General features: G+C 35.0%; 1 protein-coding gene across 1 annotated transcript in view; it reads left to right on the top strand.

The window, feature by feature from the left end:
* The window catches only part of LOC143249704 (uncharacterized), a 115,530-nt gene extending 100,581 nt beyond the window's left edge, over positions 1–14,949 (top strand). The window contains exon 5 of the mRNA XM_076500016.1: positions 13,056–14,949. Within this exon, the coding sequence (XP_076356131.1) occupies positions 13,056–13,180 (125 nt within the window). The 3' untranslated portion in view covers positions 13,181–14,949. The remainder of the gene's footprint in view (positions 1–13,055) is intronic.
* The last annotated feature ends 7,014 nt before the right edge of the window (positions 14,950–21,963 follow it).

Below are 21,963 nucleotides of genomic sequence, written 5' to 3'. Positions count from 1 at the left end.
ACAAATGGTCAGTTTGATACTGTGGAATTGTCGTGGTTTGCATTCTAATCTGCGTGTCTTTCCTTACAGGAAACATTTCTGAAATATGCTAATACAGTCACCTTTCAGCAATTGTCATCATACCAAAATGACAAGTTGCATGATGAGCGAGTGTATGGAGGGATGGCACTTCTAGTCGACCAGCACGTGCCTACCCTGTCTTTGCCACTCGATACATCCATGGAGGCTGTTGCCATCCATGTGTCCTTTGCCATACCATCACTGTTTGTTCTCCTTACTTGTCTCCTGGAGAGACTTATGATCAATCAGACCTTGAAGCTCTTGTTAAAGAGTTGCAATCTCCCTTTCTAATCGAGGAAGACTTTAATAGACACAATCCCCTCTGTGTTGGTGCTGTTACTGAATGGATGAGCCATTCTATAGAGTGTATTATCTGGGAGTACAACCTTTCTTTCTTCAATACTGGTTCTTATTTTTTATACAACAAATCAGTCTTTTATTGCCATTGACATTCCTATTTGCCTCCTTCACTTTTCTTTTGCTTTGCTTGGATAATTGACAGTGACCCATAAAGCAGTAATATTTTTCCATAATTTTTAGGAACACCAGCCATATTCGATTCCACCCGACCCGCGTACTTCAGTAGAAGTTCGACCAATCCAACTTGCCCTCTTTCACTGTTCTCCCAAAACTTGATTCTGCCATTGATAGACAAATGTGTGAGAACAATGACGGAGATATATTATCCATGCACCTGCTCAATCAATTGTTAAGAACTCGAAACGTTTTCTATGGTAGATTCCTGCCTGCAGTGAGGCAGATATCCATATAAATGGCACAGAAGGCTTACAAATGGGTGTGCAATACCTCCAAAAGGTACCCACTCATTCTAGTCACATTTCGTTCCAATGGTCACATGTCTGTGAATGGCAGGTTAGACACTAAAGCCAATAGAAATTTTGTATTAAATTCAAACAACCGTGTTTTCTACCACCTATACCGGAAACATATGGAACAAGATTCGGAAGGTGAATAGGAAGTATACTTCCCATCCTCTTTCCATCTTGCTCTTCCGATGTCCAGAGCATAGTCGACATTCTCTGCAAGAGCTTTTCTAGTGTAGTTAGCACTTCTTTTTCTTGCCCTACTTTTTTAACTCTTGGGCAGCACTGTTTCCTCTCAGGCCGATCATCTCCATAGTTGCAATCGCCCCTTTACACTAAAGTTTGCTCTTCATCAGTCTGGCAGCACATGAGTCGGACCTGATGATGTTCACTATGAGATGCTACACCATCTATCTACTGTATCTCTTGCTATTATTCTGTTAATTTTTAACTGTATCTGGCAGAAGAATATTTTTCTTGATGCTTGGCGCCAGGCTGTTGTCTGCCTTTTCTCTAAGCCTGGAAAGTATCCAAAGCCTCCTTCTAACTATCAACCAATTACTTTCACTATCTGCCTCCTAAGGTCTTAGAGATGATGTTTAATACTTGTCTTGATTGGTTCATCGAATTAAATAGCCTCTTTTCACCCACACTTCCTGGGTTCCATCGATATCATTTCAGCGTGGACTACCTGATTCGACTTGAAATGTAGATCAGGGAAGCCTTCCTCTAGAGAATATATTTTGATTTCATGTTCTTTGACCATGAGAAGACTTACGGTACTACATAAAGATAGAGCATTTTGCAGGACCTCCATTCCTGTAAGTTACATTGTCATTTACTCATTTTCATTCAGAACTTTCAACTGACAGGTGATTCCAAATCTGTGTGGGTTTCAAACTTAACCTTTCTTTTCCACAGGAATTTGAAGGCCCTCAAAACTGTGTCTTAAGTATCACGCTTTCCAGTATCAAAATAATCTATCACTACACAGTTTCCTCTCATTTTTGCAAATTGGCTTTGTGTCGACGACTTCCACAAATTTTGTCAACAATTAAACATAAGGTTTATTGAGTGGCAGGTTCAGACTGCCCTCAATTGGTTGTTGAAGTGAAAAAGGGCTCTGAACGTCCTTCGTGTTTTATCTTCCACCTCTTAGAAAGTGGCTACATCTATCGTACTCTCATTTACTCCAAACTGAACTATGGGTCTCGGGTCTATGGTCCTGCCAGAACTTCGGCTTTGAGGATACTGGACTCAATTAACCATCTAAAAATTCAATCTTGCACACACTTTTTTAGTCCATGGTTTATGTACTGAGTCCCACGAACTTCCTCTTCACTTCTTGGACCATTTGCAACTTTTTTGTCGTATGCTTCAAAAAGTGGATTCTTACCACAGCATCTCACCTCGGTTTGTCTTCCTTCCTCAATGAGCTATTCTTTTTCAAAATAGACGTTCTGCCATTGTTTCTTTTGGCCTTGTGTCTAGTTGCAGCAGGCTGAATTGGGTCTGTCCTTGGATGACGTTGCGGTTTACACTGGTCAGCTCATCCCACTATGACTTATTACCATCTACACTTGTGACCTTTATTTGAATCGTTAGGTTTGGTTTGTTTGAATTTCATGCAAATCTACACGACGGCTATCTGTGCTAACCACCCCTAATTTAGCAGTGTAAGACTAGAGGAAAGGCAGCTAGTCATCACCACCTACCGCCAACTCTCAGGCTACTCTTTTACCAACGAATAGTGAGCTTGATCGTCACATTATAATGCTACCACGGCCGAAAGGGCGAGAATGTTTGGTGTGACAGGGACTCGAATTCTTGAGTATTCTCAGGAAAGTGGATACTCGTGATTGGAAGAATTGTCTTTTCTTTGCGAAACAACTCTCGAACCATTCTTCTATTTCAATTTATACGGATGGTTCAAAATCAGGTAATTCTGTGGGATCTGTCATGGTTTGTTGTGACTTTGTGGTTGCCCACAGGATCCATTCTACAGTTTCTGTGTTCACTGCCGAGTTGTATGTAATTTTTCTTGCCCTGACTCTTTTAGCATTCTGATGACCCTGAAATTGCTTAGCGTTGATTCTCACGTTGATACTTGTAGACATTCATAAACGACTGGCCCATTTTTTTCTTTAATTTAGGTTTCTATCCGGCTTTTTTCTGGATACCTGGCCACGTTGGTATCAGCGAGAACGTGCTAAGTTTTATGTTCTGGTGCTATCACAATTGTACGTATCCCGTACATTATGAACTATGTCACTGTGTTAAAGGCTCGGCTCTGCACTACTTGACAGTCGACTTGGAGTAAGTGACTTCATAACAAGCTTTTCCAGATCAAAAGTTTTAATGTTCTTTGGCTATCCTGTTTCCATAAGGATTGGAAGGAGGAAGTTGTTCTAACTATGCTACACATTGGTCACAGTTTCTACTTATCGTTTTTTCTTTTATCTGGGACTGATCCACCAATTTGCGGCCTTTGTGGCACTCAAGTAACAGCAGACAACTTCACAGTCGTGCCGTCGTTACGATCGTGAGCGAAGGCACTATTTTTTGTCTTTTCTATGGGTTCACTCCTGACATTGGCAACAGAGACACTGTTCAACTTTCTTGAGTTTTTATCTTTTACTAGTCATTTACCTCTTTAATGCTATTCATATATTTTATCTAAAATTTCTACAGTGTTTTGTTCTAGCTTTATATTTTGTTTTTGCATGGCGAGGTGGTTAAGGCACTTAACTCGAAATCCGCGGGTTCGAATACCCATCACACCAAATATGTTCGCTCTTTCACACCGTGGGGGCGTTATAATGTGACGGTCAATACCACTATTCCTTAGTCAAAGAGTAGCCCAACAGCTGGCGGTGGATGATGATAACTAGCTGCCCCTCCCCTAGTCTTACAATGCTAAATTAGGGATGACCAACGCAGATAGCCCTTGTGTAGCTTTGCGCGAAATTAAAAACAAAGACAATTTTTTCTAATAATGAGACGAGTTGTCAGGTGATTAGGGTGCTCGCTCACAAAATGAATGTTGCTGGTTCGAATCCCCGTTCCATAAAAATGCACGCCCTTTCAGCCGTGAGGGCGTTATAAAGTGACAGACAATCCCCCAATTCATTGGTAAAACAGTAGATCAAGAATGGGTGGTTATGACTTGCTGTCTGCCCTCTAATCTTTCACTGTTAAATTATGGACAGTTATAGCAGATAGCCCTTGTGTGGCTTTGTGTGAAATTTCAAAACAAACCAATTATTTCTATAATTGCCCAAATTAATCTTATTTCCAGTTGTTCTATGAAACTTGGATAATTATTACATCTTCTGAAACAAATTATAAATAAACACGCATGATTATACCACGTAGTAACAAGATGTTTTAGTGATATCATGTAACAAGAAAACTAATGGACTATTGAATAACACGTCAAGCCAACCAAATTTTATAAATTAACATTTTCCTTAAACATTATGAACAACTTTTAATTCATGTTACTGATCTGATCACGTTAATGCATTTATCTGGTTGTTCTCTTCTTACTTTTGGAATACAATTACTACAAACGTGAACCATAGCGTGTGTAAATTCAACACGTTTCACATACTGCCAATTACCTTACTATTCATGTTATGTGTTACTTTTAGCAGATGGATGGAAGTAGAAAAATGAATTTTTATGCGGGATATATAGTCTTAAGATCGTATTTTATTTTTGAGTTTGTATCAAGGTAACTTTCACCATACACACACCCACTCTGTTGTTGCCTTCGTTCATTAAGATATTACTTCATATAATTTTTATATGTATATACACACACACACAAACATAACGGTGTGATCTTCTCTAGCGTAATAAATATATGCAAATATTCGCCAGGCTCAAAATGTTGTATATTTTTTTTTTATATTTCCGATTTCGGTAGGCTGGTAACACTTTTTTGCAAATTAAGTTGGTTATTTTGTTTGTAGTTAAACATAAACCTACACAATAGGACATCTGTGTGTTTACCACAACGGGTATCAAAACCCGATTTTTGTCATCGCTCGTCCGTAGACATACCGCTGTGCCACTGAAAGAGGGTGGCCGCACCTTGAGTACTGCTTTTCATTTGTTTGTTTGTTTAGAATTAAGCACAAAGCTACACGATGGGTTATCTGTTCTTTGCCCACCACGGGTATCGAAAACCCGGTTTTTAGCAGTGTGAGTAAGCAGACATTCCGCTGTTTCACTGGAGGCATTGTTCTTCGGCCGACCTAATTAACTACAATACGTGATATATTTAATACATACGTTTTTACCAAAATCTAAATATATGTATGTACTTTGCAGCCTCAGAAGAATATGATAAAATTAGTACAAATAATGATTACGTATTATATAAGATACATAAACAATATACGTATTATATAAGATACATAAACAATATACGTATTATATAAGATACATAAACAATATACGTATTATATAAGATACATAAACAATATACGTATTATATAAGATACATAAACAATATACGTATTATATAAGATACATAAACAATATACGTATTATATAAGATACATAAACAATATACGTATTATATAAGATACTATTGTAAATAACTAATAATATTGTAAATAACTTCCATATTATTCAAACAAACCATTATTTATTCTTAAAAATTAGTTTTTAAAATGTTCCATTTTTAACACTAGTGTATGGATTATGCCACATCATATAAATTGTGTTGTCATTGCGTAGAATTCATGTATTGTCAGTTAGTAACTGATTTAAAATATTTTTATTACTTTAATTTATATGGTATTTAAATAAAATGTTACTTTTTCTTATTACTTGTTTTTACCTTTTACCGATAATATAGTCTAGATTACAGAGTTAACGCTTTAAGCTCGTTCACAGAGTAATACCTTTTTTGTCCATTTTCAGTATTATATTTACAACAAAGTAAGTGGTTCAAGTTTTTAAGCTACAATAACTTTACTATTACTTACAACATTTCTTGTTGTACTTGAGATACAGAAAGAAATTGAAAGTCTTGCACTCTAATATCAATTTTAACACTGCAGCATAAGTAGTAACAACTGGTATCATTTCTGACTGATTGTTAGCTTTCGGACCGCATAATTTGGCGCGAAATATACAACTATCACTTAGGCCCTCTAGATAGTTACTATTTAACAAAAATATTTTAATTAATTTGAACTGCATCTTCCTTTTGTTACTGTTAACAACCTTTAGAATATATCTAAGAAATGACTAGATTTATAAGGCTTTTCAACAGTGAGCTTAATGTTTGTAACTAGATCAATTAAAACTTGGGTCAAGTTAAACGTTACATTGGTCAATCTGAAAATATACTAATCGACATATTTTTCATGTTAGAAATTCAGGTTAGTCTGTTATGATGTTCAGAACATTATCAAAATTCAATCTCGAGTATTCTATCAGAAAAACCATTCATTCTATTCTAATATTCCTGATAATGAACAAAAAAGATTATTTTCTGAAATAATTTTTCTGAAATTATTTATTTCATTGAACAAATTGGATTTCTTGTTCGTTTTTTGTGTTTTTTTACGTATGTTTTGTTTGTAACTTTTTATTGTTTATAAAACTCATATATAATCATTATTCACACTACTTTTCGCAACATTTTTATTGGAATGTCATTGTTGTACTTATACCGTTTGTTATGAAAAAATATGTATTTAACTTACTGTATATTGTATTTAATTAGTTTGTTTGAAGAACTATACATAAACTTTGAAAACGCTTCCAGCAACTGAAATCATAAATACATAAACAAATAAATACGAGGTTTTGACCCTGGTAGTGCTTTGATTATATGTGTGTGTGTGCAAATTTAAAACTAGTTGTATAAACGAAGTCACAATAAACACAATAAAGAATAATTTCTCGCTTTTGTAGGAGAAATAATTGGAATTACATTTGAACTGTATCTGAAAATTAATTATTAGTTATTAATTAACTTGTACTTGATAATATATTTCCAGGTGTTCTAAAATTAATTATTAGTTATTAATTAACTTGTACTTGATAATATATTTCCAAGTGTTCTAAAATTAATTATTAGTTATTAATTAACTTGTACTTGATAATATATTTCCAGGTGTTCTAAAATTAATTATTAGTTATTAATTAACTTGTACTTGATAATATATTTCCAGGTGTTCTAAAATTAATTATTAGTTATTAATTAACTTGTACTTGATAATATATTTCCAGGTGTTCTAAAAATAATTATTAGTTATTAATTAACTTGTACTTGATAATATATTTCCAGGTGTTCTAAAATTAATTATTAGTTATTAATTAACTTGTACTTGATAATATATTTCCAGGTGTTCTAAAATTAATTATTAGTTATTAATTAACTTGTACTTGATAATATATTTCCAGATGTTCTTTCTTTTAATTTTTTTTCTTGTCCACGTAATTTTACAATTAATTATTTTCCATCTAAGGTTTGGATATGCTATGTAAAATTTACGCTCTTCTTTTTTTGCGATGCAATTATTTTTTAAAATATATACATAAAATAACGATTTAAAAATCTACTATTTCTTAATAATTGAAATTCAACTTCAGTTTATGAAATTACGTTATCACAACTGATGATACCGTTACAATTACAATTTCTATAATCCCCGTGTTAGGTCTTGCTTCCGCACATTTTCACTTATTTTACTTCATTCAAATACCGTCTTCTTTCTTGTCTAATATGTTCTATTAACAGCAGTTAAAATCCTCCATCTTTCTGATTCAGTGTGAATTATCCATACTAATACTTTTTTATGTGTGTCTTGTGTAATCTCAGATCTGTTTTTATATATAAAAATTAAGCTCGTAAAAATAAATTAAAGCAATTTACTAAGGTCTGTTTGGATAAAGTTCAATTAGTTTTATTTCAACTTATGTTGTTCAGTTGGATAGTAGGTTATAATATAAACAGAGTAATGCAAGATATTTGTTCAACATAATTGTTTTGGACTCCATCACAATAATCAACAATTAATCATTGATGTTGCCACTGCGTTAGGTCTTTGTCTTCTACAGAAGTGTTTCTTAAAAACAAATTGTCTATGAGCATCTTTTACAGTGTGTTTTTTTCGTGCCTTTAGGTATTTACTCAAAGTTATTTCAGTATGAAATAATTTCAGTATGGCGTAAGCAGGCGATTGAAAACTGGGTATTCATCTAGTGTTTCTTGTAGGAATTGGTGAGGGATGGTTAGAAGCTCATAATGAAATACTCATTCCCTTGTTCGGTACATACATACTTGCAACAAACAAGATCTAAGGTTCGAGAGGACTTAACCTAGCCAATATTTTGGCTTGGCTTGGTTGATTTTGAATTTCGCCCAAAGCTACTCAAAGGCTATCCGCGATAGCTTTCCCTAATTTAGCAGGGAAGGCAGCTAGCCATCACCACCCTCTGCAACTCTTGGGTTACTCTTTTAACACGAAGAGTGGGATTGACCGTCACATCATAACACCTCCACGACTGAAAGGGCGAGTATGCTTCTTGCGACGGGGATCTGAATCCGCGATCCTCGGATTACGAGTTGAGTGCTTTAACCACCTGGCCATGCCTGACCACTATTAACATATTCAATAATGGTACCTTATATCAATTATTTCTAAAATCATTCTAATCACATATTTTATATGGAATGAATCCTCTTTATCGAACATGCTCACCCTTTCAGTCGTGGTGGCGTTAAAATATAATGGTCAATCCCACTGTTCATTGTTAGAAAAGTAGTCCAATAACTGGCGGTGGGAAGTTTTGATTATCTGCATACACTCTAGTCTGTAAATGTTTGGTTAAAGAGATCGCCAGCGCCGATATCACTCGAATAGTTTTGCGCGAAATTTAAATAAAATAAAACAAGTCGATTTAATATTTATATTGTGATATTAATATTTACTGATGTCACTTCCAAAATTTGCGTTGAAATTCTCGTTTTTAGTCTTAGATATTTACTTAGAAAGTGTTTAAAACATAACTTCTGTACATTGTGTGCATAATGTTTTCATGTAACTTTGAGAATCTAGATGAGGTTGATTAACTTTAGTAATTGAGTTGTATCTGACAACATATTTCCATATCTTTTTCCACAGTCAAGTCAACGTTAGTTTGTTTTGTTTTCAAATTTCGCGCAAAGCTATCTGCGCTAGCCGCCCCTAATTTAGTAGTGTAAGACTAGAGGAAAGGAACCTAGTCATCACCACCCACCGCCAACTCCCTGGACTACTCTTTTACCAACGAGTAATGGGATTGATCATCACATTATTACTACCCCACGGCTGAATGGGCGAGCATGGTTGGTGCGACAGGGATTCGAACCCGCGACCGTTGGATTACGAATCGAACGCCTTAGCCCACTTGGCCATGCCGCGCCACGTATCAGTTTGTCATTTGCTGTTTTGTTCAAACTAGACATATACCCATATATTACATTTTTACCAAGATTTAATTGTACCCAACTTATCTATATTGATAAATAATAAATAATTGATAAATAACAAATAATTTTTCATTTTTATCTCTTTCTCCATCCGTATGTTATCCAAGAAACCCAAGTTTATTCTTCTTTGTAATTACTACAGTTGACGGTGCGGTTTGGCCAGGTGGTTAAGGTACTTGACTCCTCATCTTAGGGTCGCGGGTTCGTATCTCCGTCGCACCAAACATGGTCGCTCTTTCAGCTGTAATGGCGTTATAATGTAATGGTCAATACCACTATTCGTTGGTAAAATATTAGCCCGAGAGTTGGCGGTGGGTTATGATGACTAATTGTCCTTCCTGTAGTCTTACACTACTAAATTAGGGATAGCTAGCGCAGATAGTTCTCGTGTAATTTTACGCGAAATTCCAAAAGCAAACAAACAAATAAACTGTAGTTTCTGACATTTTATTCTAATAATTTTTGTAAGTTGACATATACTTTACAATGAACAATTATGCAGGGCAAAAGTAAATTGTTTCCCCAAATCACCAGTTAATAGCTGTGTTATTCTATCTACCTCTTCTGCTTTCTAAAGTCTAATAAATTAAGCACTATTATATAATATATAAGTCCATATACCGGGGCTTACGTGTAAACTTTAAAGTTAAACATTTCATGGTCCGGCATGGCGAGTTAAGGCACTCGACTAGTAATCCGCGGGTTCGAATACCCGTCACACCAAACATACTCGCCTTTTTAGCCATGGGGGGCATTATAATGTTACGATCAATCCAACTATTCGTTGGTAAAAGAGTAATCCAAGAGTTGGCGGTTGGTGGTGATGACTAGTTGCCTTCCCTCTAGTCGTACACTGCTAAATTAGGGGCGGGTAGCGCAGATAGCACTCGTGTAGCTTTACGCGAAATTAAAAAACAAATAAACAAAAATTTCATTGAAGTTTTCTTTTATTTGGTTTTAATAATCAATAATATTTAGAAATCGTGTAATTTTCGAAATATAACATCTCAGCATCGTGTGATTATACCAATAAGCATATAAAGTAGTTCCTGTGTTACATTAACATAAAATACGCCTGAGCGAATCAGACTCTTTTATATTTTCGTTCGCAACGTTCTACTTTTTTTTAATTTTGAAGCTCTTTATCTTTCATTAGTAAAATCTCTTAAGTTGTAACACACTTTCACCTTCGTTTAACGGATCGGAGAAAATTGTAATTAAACGTAAATGAAATAAGGTATTTTCACAATGCTGCAAAAATTTCGTCTGCAATGTTCTGCTGCACCATTTTTGAACGTATAGCAAAGGTCTGACAACTGTGCAGTATTGATTTGATTTGTTGCCCGACTCTTATGGAAACATTTAAAATGTTTCATATCACGTGATGCGCTCTGGACTTATCACGAGAAACAAGTTATACAATAAGGTACAATAATTTATTTTATAGCATCACTACATTTATATGCAGACCAAAAATTGTTTCTCTTTAAAAAAATGGGATCTAGTTATTTTTCAAAAATATCTTGGCGAGAAATTTCCTTGTAAAACTATACGTTCCAATGTTTTATAATGTGACTCAAAATACAAGCTTTAATTTAAAACAAAGAACGATCAAGCATATACGTCACATTTGTGTGTTTTATAGAAAGCTAAAAACAGCCATATTGACATCTTCGTCCCTAATTTTGAACTAATAGATTAGAGAGAAGGCCACAGCATCCATTGGCACATCTACTCTTGTCGAATAGTGAGATTGTAACGCATTTGTGGCTCTAAAGTCTGAGATTCATTTCTTTGGCAAGTGAACGCAAATCAAGAATCCACTTCAAGCAACGAACCGTTCACTAGGCCTGATCCGATGTTTGTTTGTTTGAATTTTCGCGCAAAGCTACTCGAGGGCTATCTGCGCTAGCCGTTCCTCATTTAGCAATGTAAGAGTAGAGGAAAGGCAGCTAGTCATCACCACCCACCGCCAACTCTTGGGCTACTCTTTTACCAACGAATAGTGGGATTGGCTGTCACAATATAACTCCCACACAGCTGAAAGGGCGATTATGTTCGGTGCGAGCGGGAATCGAACCCGCAACTCTCGGATTACGAGTCAAACGCCTTAACACGCTTGCCCATGCCGGGCCACCTGATCCGGTCAGAAGCATTTTATAAAAGTTAGTATTTCAGATTTTCATGGTTATGTATTCAGTACCCGTTTATTACTACACGAAAATTATTTTACTGTTTAATGAAGAAGGAAAGATGGACGTATTTCCTTTTTTTATCTGTATAATTATCATCATTAATTTTGTAGTGACGTCAGACACGGCCTCAAAAAAAATTGTGAATTCACCGCAAAAATATATTTTAACAGACAATTATTCCAAACGAAATAAATAGTTTTTATTGTAACAAACTTATGTAAAGCAGAGAAATAAATTAAAACTCTCACACCCACCACTTTAGATCGGTTTAGCAGGCCATCTTTAAGCATAACAAAATCACAAACCCCATTTTAGTATTATCGCGGACAGGATAGATGTGTAATCGAATGGGGTACTTCTTATAAACACAACCGTTAATTTCGAGGTGTGGCTAACAAAAGGTGAACTTATAGTTTGTGAGCCTACGTAAACGTGACTATTCTTTATTATTTTATTACCAATACCCAGGTATATTCACAGATTCAATTCAATGGCTGTTTGGAGAAGATTTCTTATTTCCAACTCTAGCTTTTAAGTTAATGATTAGGGCGTTGCTCCAGGTTAATGTGGAGAGTAGATTTTGTGCCGTTGTTACATTAAGCTGTTGTAAAACGTTTTCAATTTTAATGGAGGACATTGAAATCTTTAATTTTGGAAAAGTTCTTTGCTTTGGCTTTATGTAGCTTGTAAATCGTGCGATACAAATGTCCTTCCTTTCATATGAAACTTTTCATGACTATATACGCCACCTGGATTTTCCGTATCCTTACGGATAAACCCAGGTGTATGTGTGTTATATCTGTATTTTGTTTACTTTTTAGAGTTTTCAAAGGTTTTCTTCGGTTTCTCATTCATTTGGCACGTTTTCTTTTAAGACGACGAAAACTTTGCTTAAGTATGTACCAGCCAGTTTTAGTATCTTATATCGTTCTTATATTGGGTTTGTTTGTTTGTTTTTAATTTCGCGCAAAGCTACATGAGGGCTAACTGCGCTAGCCGTCCCTAATTTAGCAGTGTGAGACTAGAGGGAAGGCAGCTAGACATCACCACCCACCGCCAATTCTTGGGCTACTCTTTCACCAACGAATAATGGGATCGACCGTAACATAATAACCCCCCCCCCACAGCTGAAAGAGCGAGCATGTTTAGTGCGACGGGGATTCGATCCTACGGCACTCAGGTTACGAGTCGAACGCCTTAACCCCTTTGGTTATGCCGAGCTCTTATATTGGGTGAATATTGTTTCATTTTTGCTGTAAATATGTAGTGGTCATATCATTGATATCTTATAAGCTTAAGACATTTTTTTTTTAAATCGTATAAAACAACTGTGAATGAAACATATAAGTAAATAATTTCGTTTTGGAAAATTGTTTTAGCCAACATTTTAAATATAAATTTATGTGTGTGTATACATATATAAACTATTTTTAAGATAAACTTGTTTAAGTGATATAAATGTTTGAAAAATTTCAGGAGAGAATCCAGCGGCCATGCACCATGGTGGAAAGGCCAATCAAAGTGAACGATGTTTTCACGTGAATGTCCAATTCCTTCTTCTTGTTCTACTCCAGTTAACGGTCTTCCTAATTGCTAGGTAGCTTTACTGAAACAAGACTGTTCAACAGCTAACTACATAGAACATTGTTTGTACCGAAATCCCCTGTTTACTTCACGTTTCGCCTCTTGTCAAATCAGCAGGCCACGATTTTATATGAAGACTGTAAAACCTGGTTTGATCTAAGATATTAACACTAACCTGTCTCGACTTCAAGCCCATCTTCAGATTTTTCCGTTGGCGTAGCGACGTGTGTATGTGTTTGTATGTGTATGTAAAGGTTTGTGCACTTATTCTGTAAAACTACTTGGATATGCACGAACCAGTAATAACCAAACCGAGGTTACATCTACTATTCGAGTTGACCGCAATTTGTGGTTTTAATTTGGCATTTTTTTTTTGTTTGGTTGACATTTTCACCGGAATAGAAGCCACGTGATTTGATAGCAGTCTGCTTAAAGTAATAATCAGATGCATGAATAGTAAAATGATAACGATTCGAAGAGTCAGGAAAACACCTCATTTTGTTCTTTGTGAAGATGGCAGGTCAGCTGCGTAAAGCAGCGGTTGCTAATGTCTTGAATATACAAAACCATTACAGCTAAGTGATCCACACTTTTTTTTTGAATTCACTAAATGGGATATCAGAGTCATTACTATAACTCCAACTTCTCACGTGTGTATCTTTATTTTGGGAATGTAAGAAACATTACTGACATACGACTAACAAAATATTCTATTACTGTAGCTGAGAAGGCTATTAATCCTAGAAAAAAAATTAGTGAAGATTCATTTCAATAGCTTTGTTTCAAAAATGGTCGATATTAATATAAATGAACGTTGAATGTGAATCAAATATGTTCTTATAATAGACAAATGATTCGTGTTAGAGATGGACTGGGAAATATATTAATATTTAAAATAATGCTTACCAGAGAAGTGAACTAATAACATTGACGGATTTGTTCGTAAAATACATCAACAAACTGGATGGATTATTTGAGCGGAAAAAGAGCGAATTCTTTTTATTAGTATCCGATCTCACAGTTATCAAAATCGAGGTGTCGGACATAATAAAATATTTAATATAGAAAAATATACTAGAGTAACTTATATAGAAGTGTACAATGTCTAAATAATCAAACTTAAAGGTTTTACGAAAACATTGTGTACGGTACACTTTCCCTCGTGTCACTGTCAAGCAAAACTATACGTCTGCTCTCTGTTTAATGTGACTTAACTCATTTTTTTATCATGTAAAACCAACACTTTATCTTGTACGTGGTAGAAATTATTCAGGCTAGTTACACATTTATAATGGAAGTCATTCTTTAACATAAAATATTTATTAATCTCGTTTCACAAAGATATTAGAATAACCGAATTATTATTACTTTGACCAAATGAACTTCATAACGTATATAAGTCCAACAACTGGTTAATTTAACAATATATTTATATGTATATAACATTCGGATCTCAAAATGCCTCTTACGTTATCAGAGAGACACAAACAGAATTTGTTTGTTAGTTTTACAACACTTACCAGTATTTAATGGCAAAATACTAAATCAAAATCAATTTTGACACCATTTAAAAGTATATTTATTATTGTTTTTCCTAATCATTGTGGTTTTTGTTTAATCAACGTTTATGTGCTTAAAGTTAGGACAATGTCAGCTTAAAAGAAAGTGTAACAGTTGTAAATGAACTTCATTCATATTCCTTAGGAAACGTTTTGTGACTGGACTAGTTAAAGACGTAGCAACATTTGTATGTCATATTAATAAACGTATACTATCCATGTCAAAAGTATTGTTTGATTACTACTTATGAGTAAAAAACATTAATTTATAACTATCATTTCATTAACTACATTGGTCAAGATTTATCATTTTTTTCTTCTAACGCCTGTTCTGCTTTTTTAATACAAATTACATAAAGCACCTAAGAAAGTGAAGATACCAAGGAATACTGCATTTAAAAAGAATTAATCCTATATCCAATTTTTCTATAAAATTATTTCTAACATAAAAAAGATGATACATAGTTTAAAGTGAAAGAATGTTTACACTTTTTATTTTTATCATAGTTAAAAATGTTAGGTGCCAAAAATACATCAGGTTGTATTCTTTCCTTTGGTCAGTTCAATGGCCCGGCATGGCCAGGTAGTTAGAACGCTCGACTCGCAATCTGATGTTTACGGGTTCGAATTCTCGTCACACCAAATATGCCATTTTAGATGTGGTTGCGATAATGTGATGGTCAATCCTACTAACAGTTGGTAAAAGAGTAGTCCAAGTGTTTGCGGTGGGTGGTAATTATAGTTGCTTTCCCTGTAGCTTTTCACCACTGAATTAGGGATAGCTAATGTAGGCAATCCTTCTGTAGCTTTGCTCGAAATTCAAAAAACAAACAAACTGGGCCGTACACGTCATCAAACGATAAAACTAAAATTCTTTGTAAGTGTACTCTATCTCATAAAGGGCCCGGCATGGCCGGATGGTTAAGGTACTCGACTCGTAGCCTGAGGGTCGCTGGTTCGAATCCCCATCACACCAAACATTCTCGTCCTTTTAGATGTAGGGGTGTTATAATGTGCGATCAATTCCACTATTCGTTGATAAAAGAATAGCCCAAAATTTGACGGTGAGTGATGATGACTAGCTGCCTTCCCTTTAGTCTTACACTGCTAAATTAGGGATGGCTAGTGCAGATAGCTATAGTGAGCTCTCCTCGAAATTCAAAACAAACAAAGACACTTAGTCATGGTATTAAAATCACTCTATTAGAACTTTCAGTCTATAACAAAAGTTCTTTAATGTTTAATATAATTTAATTACCAATGAAAACTGGTTAATGAAACACAAATATATTTAATTTTTATACATTTTACTTGTTAATGGTTCACGAAATGAAATCACATAAAAAGAAAAGGTTGTAGACATATACAGAGTCCCAATTTTCAACCATTTTGTCCAGGTATGTTTTAAGTGAAATGAATAAACACAAAATCGTACTAAAAACAATCATTTTTAAACGATATTTTAACCCCAACATCAGTAAAAATTGGTCAGTTTAGCTCTCTTAATCTTTCATAAACTAGTCTTTAGAGATAAGAATGTTGGTAAAATACCGTGAATAAGAATCCAAGTAAATAAATGATATAACACAACGGAACCCACAGTACAAATGCAACGCAGTTTCGTTCTTTCATTACATTACAGACTTTAATGCTTCAAAGACTAAATTTAAAAAGAAAGCTGGTTGTGGTGATTAGTTTGATAGCATTGTCATGAATCAAAACGTAACAGTACAGATGTACGGTTTTCTAAAATTGACTCGTAATACATCTGTCAGTGCCACCACTGATTCAAAACGTAACAGTACAGATGTACGGTTTTCTAAAATTGACTCGTAATACATCTGTCAGTGCCACCACTGATTCTCTTTTTTTATGATAACTGAAGCAGTTGGATTTGATTAATTTCTCTCATTTAAAACTTCGCTCGATATTTATTTCATCAGTTTACTTTACTCGCTTCCCTATAAAACCATACAAATCACAATTCGAGCTCCAAATTGCATCTTTTTCGAACACGTATAACTCCATACTTTTTAAATAAAGCATTAAATAAGGAAACGCAGTGTTCTCTACATTGGATACAAAATTATTTATGTTTGTGTTTGATTTATTTTTCTCTTTAGATTACTTTTTCTTCAATTTTTATGCAACAAAAATATCCGAAAAGCAGCTCAGTGGTTCGAGTGCTGAACTTTAGATCTGATAACTCACGGTTCGCGTTCAATTACCGAAAAACAAAACACAAAACAGACAAACTTGGTTTGCATTTTGTGCTTGTGGATGCGTTATAGGAGTTCAAATCCACTGTTTTAGTCTGGCAAGATTGACTCTAGAGTTGGAGGTGTCGACTGACTGCCTTTCTTGTACTTTATTAATATAAAATTATGGTCGGTTAACATAGATATATTCAATAAAAGAAACACACGTATTGACTGTATACTTTCCCTATACTACATGAATTCCAAGTTACCAACAGATTAATTAGACAAACAAATAAAGCCTTCAATTCATTATTCTGTAGACTTTATATTTGTAAAACACTTTTTATTTTATTTTCCACTTATAAGTGTTTGCAAACATGTGTTTTTAATACATTTGGCATTTGAATATTGAATTCCCAGTAAAAGTTGATTCAGTGTTTCAAATGTTAGCAAACATTGTTAAGTCATAATAATGTAGTTTTAATTAAATGTTTTTCATAAGAGAGCATTTTCGAATTTTCTTCTGATGATTTTTGTTTATTAGCTTTCAAACTAATTATTTAAAAGTCTTGATTGCCTATGACATAATGAAGACTGAAACTTTACTGTTAACGAGTTTGTTCAAACATCACTGGCGATGAAACACAAATCAAGCTATTTAAACAAACTTGACTCACAATCATTTCTCTCATAATTATAAGTTTACTGTCCGCAGGCAAATAATTCTTTTTGTTTTAATGTAAGCAAGATTTTCTGTCAGCGAAACAACTATTCTCATAATTACTAATTAGGAGTCGCTTAAAACTGTTTTATAATATATTATCATATGTGTATTTACGTATAGTTACGTTCTTCCCAGACTTTTAATGCATTAATATGTACAGTCTTATATCTTTGTTACCCAAACGAATATGTGACTCATTAATCAATTGTTATGCGTGAACATAAAATAGAAATTATACAATACAGAAAATCTCGAGCCCTCACATTTAACGTTATATTTAAACCTACCCACAAACATATCAAATACAGCTCATCACATAATATATGTTATAGTTGAAACTATCAATTTTATTTTACTAAATATAGCTGAGAACGAATGCTGTTGTGAATGTAAGAATTTATAGTTATATTAATCGGAAACGTCTTTCAACTGGTTAAATTGGGTTTATTTCAAACTGGGAAATTATTCTTTAGTTTTATTACTATTATGAAGTATAGTAGGTTTATTCAATAGAATTATAAGAAAACTATTAACTTCGGTTAGTCGTATAATTAAACATGACAGTTACTTACAAAAATTCAATTTTAATTAGATTAAATGCCGAAGAAACAGTAAAAATATTATCTGTAATATCCCAATTTGAGACAGTTTCTATGGCAACCATCTTCCACAGCTCACCTACGTAACAAATGAAAGCAGATAAGAACTGTCAGCAAGTTTAGTGAAACAAATTGAGAAAGAATTTGTGGTCTTCAAAAAAAAAAAACTTACATTATCTTCAAAGTTAAGGAAATAATAAATCTGGTTTGACTCAGCTCCAGGTCTGACGCTATAACTTTATCTACTCTATCTTTTATTTTAATCTTTTAACTTTTCATTTTCTGACTCTATTACTGTTAAAAAATAAGTGTATTTAATTCTCTACGTGGAACTGCTTACTCTGGATGTTTAAATACAGAAAAGTGGTCACTTCACGTTTATACTGAGAAAAATTTGTGAAAATAGAAGTTATTACTTCCGCTGGTGTCGTTCCAAACTTCTAAGTTGTCTCAAGAATTATGACGCCTGCATCTGTCAAATTACACTCTTAACTAGAGGCGAATTTTCAGTTTTATTCTGTAAATCAAGTGCTAGGAACCAGACAGAGAAGACAGATGACTGCAACCTTCAAAACTATCGACAGATGATGGCGTAGTTAACAGAAGACATATAGCAGCTAGTCTTTAATCGGTGGATGTTGGTAGGTGAGACCAAGTTAAAAAGAGACAAATTTTATGTTCTCTTACCTCATCAAACAAACTACCAAAATTCCACCAGCATTTATCACTGAACGATAAAGATTCTAAAACTCTTACTGGCCTACGTTATATAAACTGTTACGTTATATAAACTGTTACGTTACAGAGATATTTACGACATTATAACGATCAGTTAAAAATATAGCTTATTTTACGTCTCAGATTACGTGTGGGCGTTTTCAAAACTTTTAAGGCATTTTATTCATTAAAATCATTAAAACCTGTAAACATATCTATAATTGAGGGTTACGACATACTAAGCCATTTGAAAATCATTAATAAACATGTGTTCTATTATAGATATTAAGGTTTTCTTTAAAAAAAAAGGGATGATTTTCCAGACTTGTTTTCAGCAGTTTATGTAAGTGTAGCCTGAGTGTTTAATACGTTCCTGAATACGACTTCACCATAATTTTCAATATTTAGTAGGTGTTGAGAAACCACACCATTGTTTCGTGTTATTTATAGTTTGACTCAAGTATCCCCTGCCCGCCAGTGCCTCAGTGGTATGTCTGTGGATTTACAACGCTAAAAATCGGATTTCGATACCTGCGATGGGAAGAGCACGGATAGACCACTGAGTAGCTTTGTGCTTAATTCAAAACAACAAACAACAACTTATCAAGCATCCCTCTGTCTAGGTCTTCAGTATTGTCTCCAAAATCGGAGCCCAGTAACAGATAATATCAACAACTTATCAAGCATCCCCTCTGTTTAGGTCTTCAGTATTGTCTCCAAAATCGGAGCCCAGTAACAGATAATATTAACAACTTATCAAGCATCCCCTCTGTCTAGATCTTCAGTATTGTCTCCAAAATCGGAGCCCAGTAACAGATAATATTAACAACTTATCAAGCATCCCCTCTGTCTAGGTCTTCAGTATTGTCTCCAAAATCGGAGCCCAGTAACAGATAATATCAACAACTTATCAAGCATCCCCTCTGTCTAGGTCTTCAGTATTGTCTCCAAAATCGGAGCCCAGTAACAGATAATATCAACAACTTATCAAGCATCCCCTCTGTCTAGGTCTTCAGTATTGTCTCCAAAATCGGAGCCCAGTAACAGATAATATCAACAACTTATCAAGCATCCCCTCTGTCTAGGTCTTCAGTATTGTCTCCAAAATCGGAGCCCAGTAACAGATAATATCAACAACTTATCAAGCATCCCCTCTGTCTAGGTCTTCAGTATTGTCTCCAAAATCGGAGCCCAGTAACAGATAATATCAACAACTTATCAAGCATCCCCTCTGTCTAGGTCTTCAGTATTGTCTCCAAAATCGGAGCCCAGTAACAGATAATATCAACAACTTATCAAGCATCCCCTCTGTCTAGGTCTTCAGTATTGTCTCCAAAATCGGAGCCCAGTAACAGATAATATCAACAACTTATCAAGCATCCCCTCTGTCTAGGTCTTCAGTATTGTCTCCAAAATCGGAGCCCAGTAACAGATAATATCAACAACTTATCAAGCATCCCCTCTGTCTAGGTCTTCAGTATTGTCTCCAAAATCGGAGTCCAGTAACAGATAATATCAGCAACTTATCAAGCATCCCCTCTGTCTAGGTCTTCAGTATTGTCTCCAAAATCGGAGCCCAGTAACAGATAATATCAACAACTTATCAAGCATCCCCTCTGTCTAGGTCTTCAGTATTGTCTCCAAAATCGGAGCCCAGTAACAGATAATATCAACAACTTATCAAGCATCCCCTCTGTCTAGGTCTTCAGTATTGTCTCCAAAATCGGAGCCCAGTAACAGATAATATCAACAACTTATCAAGCATCCCCTCTGTCTAGGTCTTCAGTATTGTCTCCAAAATCGGAGCCCAGTAACAGATAATATTAACAACTTATCAAGCATCCCCTCTGTCTAGATCTTCAGTATTGTCTCCAAAATCGGAGCCCAGTAACAGATAATATCAACAACTTATCAAGCATCCCCTCTGTCTAGGTCTTCAGTATTGTCTCCAAAATCGGAGCCCAGTAACAGATAATATCAACAACTTATCAAGCATCCCCTCTGTCTAGATCTTCAGTATTGTCTCCAAAATCGGAGCCCAGTAACAGATAATATCAACAACTTATCAAGCATCCCCTCTGTCTAGGTCTTCAGTATTGTCTCCAAAATCGGAGCCCAGTAACAGATAATATCAACAACTTATCAAGCATCCCCTCTGTCTAGGTCTTCAGTATTGTCTCCAAAATCGGAGCCCAGTAACAGATAATATCAACAACTTATCAAGCATCCCCTCTGTCTAGGTCTTCAGTATTGTCTCCAAAATCGGAGCCCAGTAACAGATAATATTAACAACTTATCAAGCATCCCCTCTATCTAGGTCTTCAGTATTGTCTCCAAAATCGGAGCCCAGTAACAGATAATATCAACAACTTATCAAGCATCCCCTCTGTCTAGGTCTTCAGTATTGTCTCCAAAATCGGAGCCCAGTAACAGATAATATCAACAACTTATCAAGCATCCCCTCTGTCTAGGTCTTCAGTATTGTCTCCAAAATCGGAGCCCAGTAACAGATAATATTAACAACTTATCAAGCATCCCCTCTGTCTAGGTCTTCAGTATTGTCTCCAAAATCGGAGCCCAGTAACAGATAATATCAACAACTTATCAAGCATCCCCTCTGTCTAGGTCTTCAGTATTGTCTCCAAAATCGGAGCCCAGTAACAGATAATATCAACAACTTATCAAGCATCCCCTCTGTCTAGGTCTTCAGTATTGTCTCCAAAATCGGAGCCCAGTAACAGATAATATCAACAACTTATCAAGCATCCCCTCTGTCTAGGTCTTCAGTATTGTCTCCAAAATCGGAGCCCAGTAACAGATAATATCAACAACTTATCAAGCATCCCCTCTGTCTAGGTCTTCAGTATTGTCTCCAAAATCGGAGCCCAGTAACAGATAATATCAACAACTTATCAAGCATCCCCTCTGTCTAGGTCTTCAGTATTGTCTCCAAAATCGGAGCCCAGTAACAGATAATATCAACAACTTATCAAGCATCCC

This window comes from Tachypleus tridentatus, chromosome 4, assembly GCF_004210375.1.
Source record: "Tachypleus tridentatus isolate NWPU-2018 chromosome 4, ASM421037v1, whole genome shotgun sequence".
Lineage (NCBI taxonomy): Eukaryota > Metazoa > Arthropoda > Merostomata > Xiphosura > Limulidae > Tachypleus > Tachypleus tridentatus.
The sequence above is the reverse complement of the archived record's forward strand: the minus strand, read 5'-3'. Positions and strand labels throughout refer to the sequence as shown.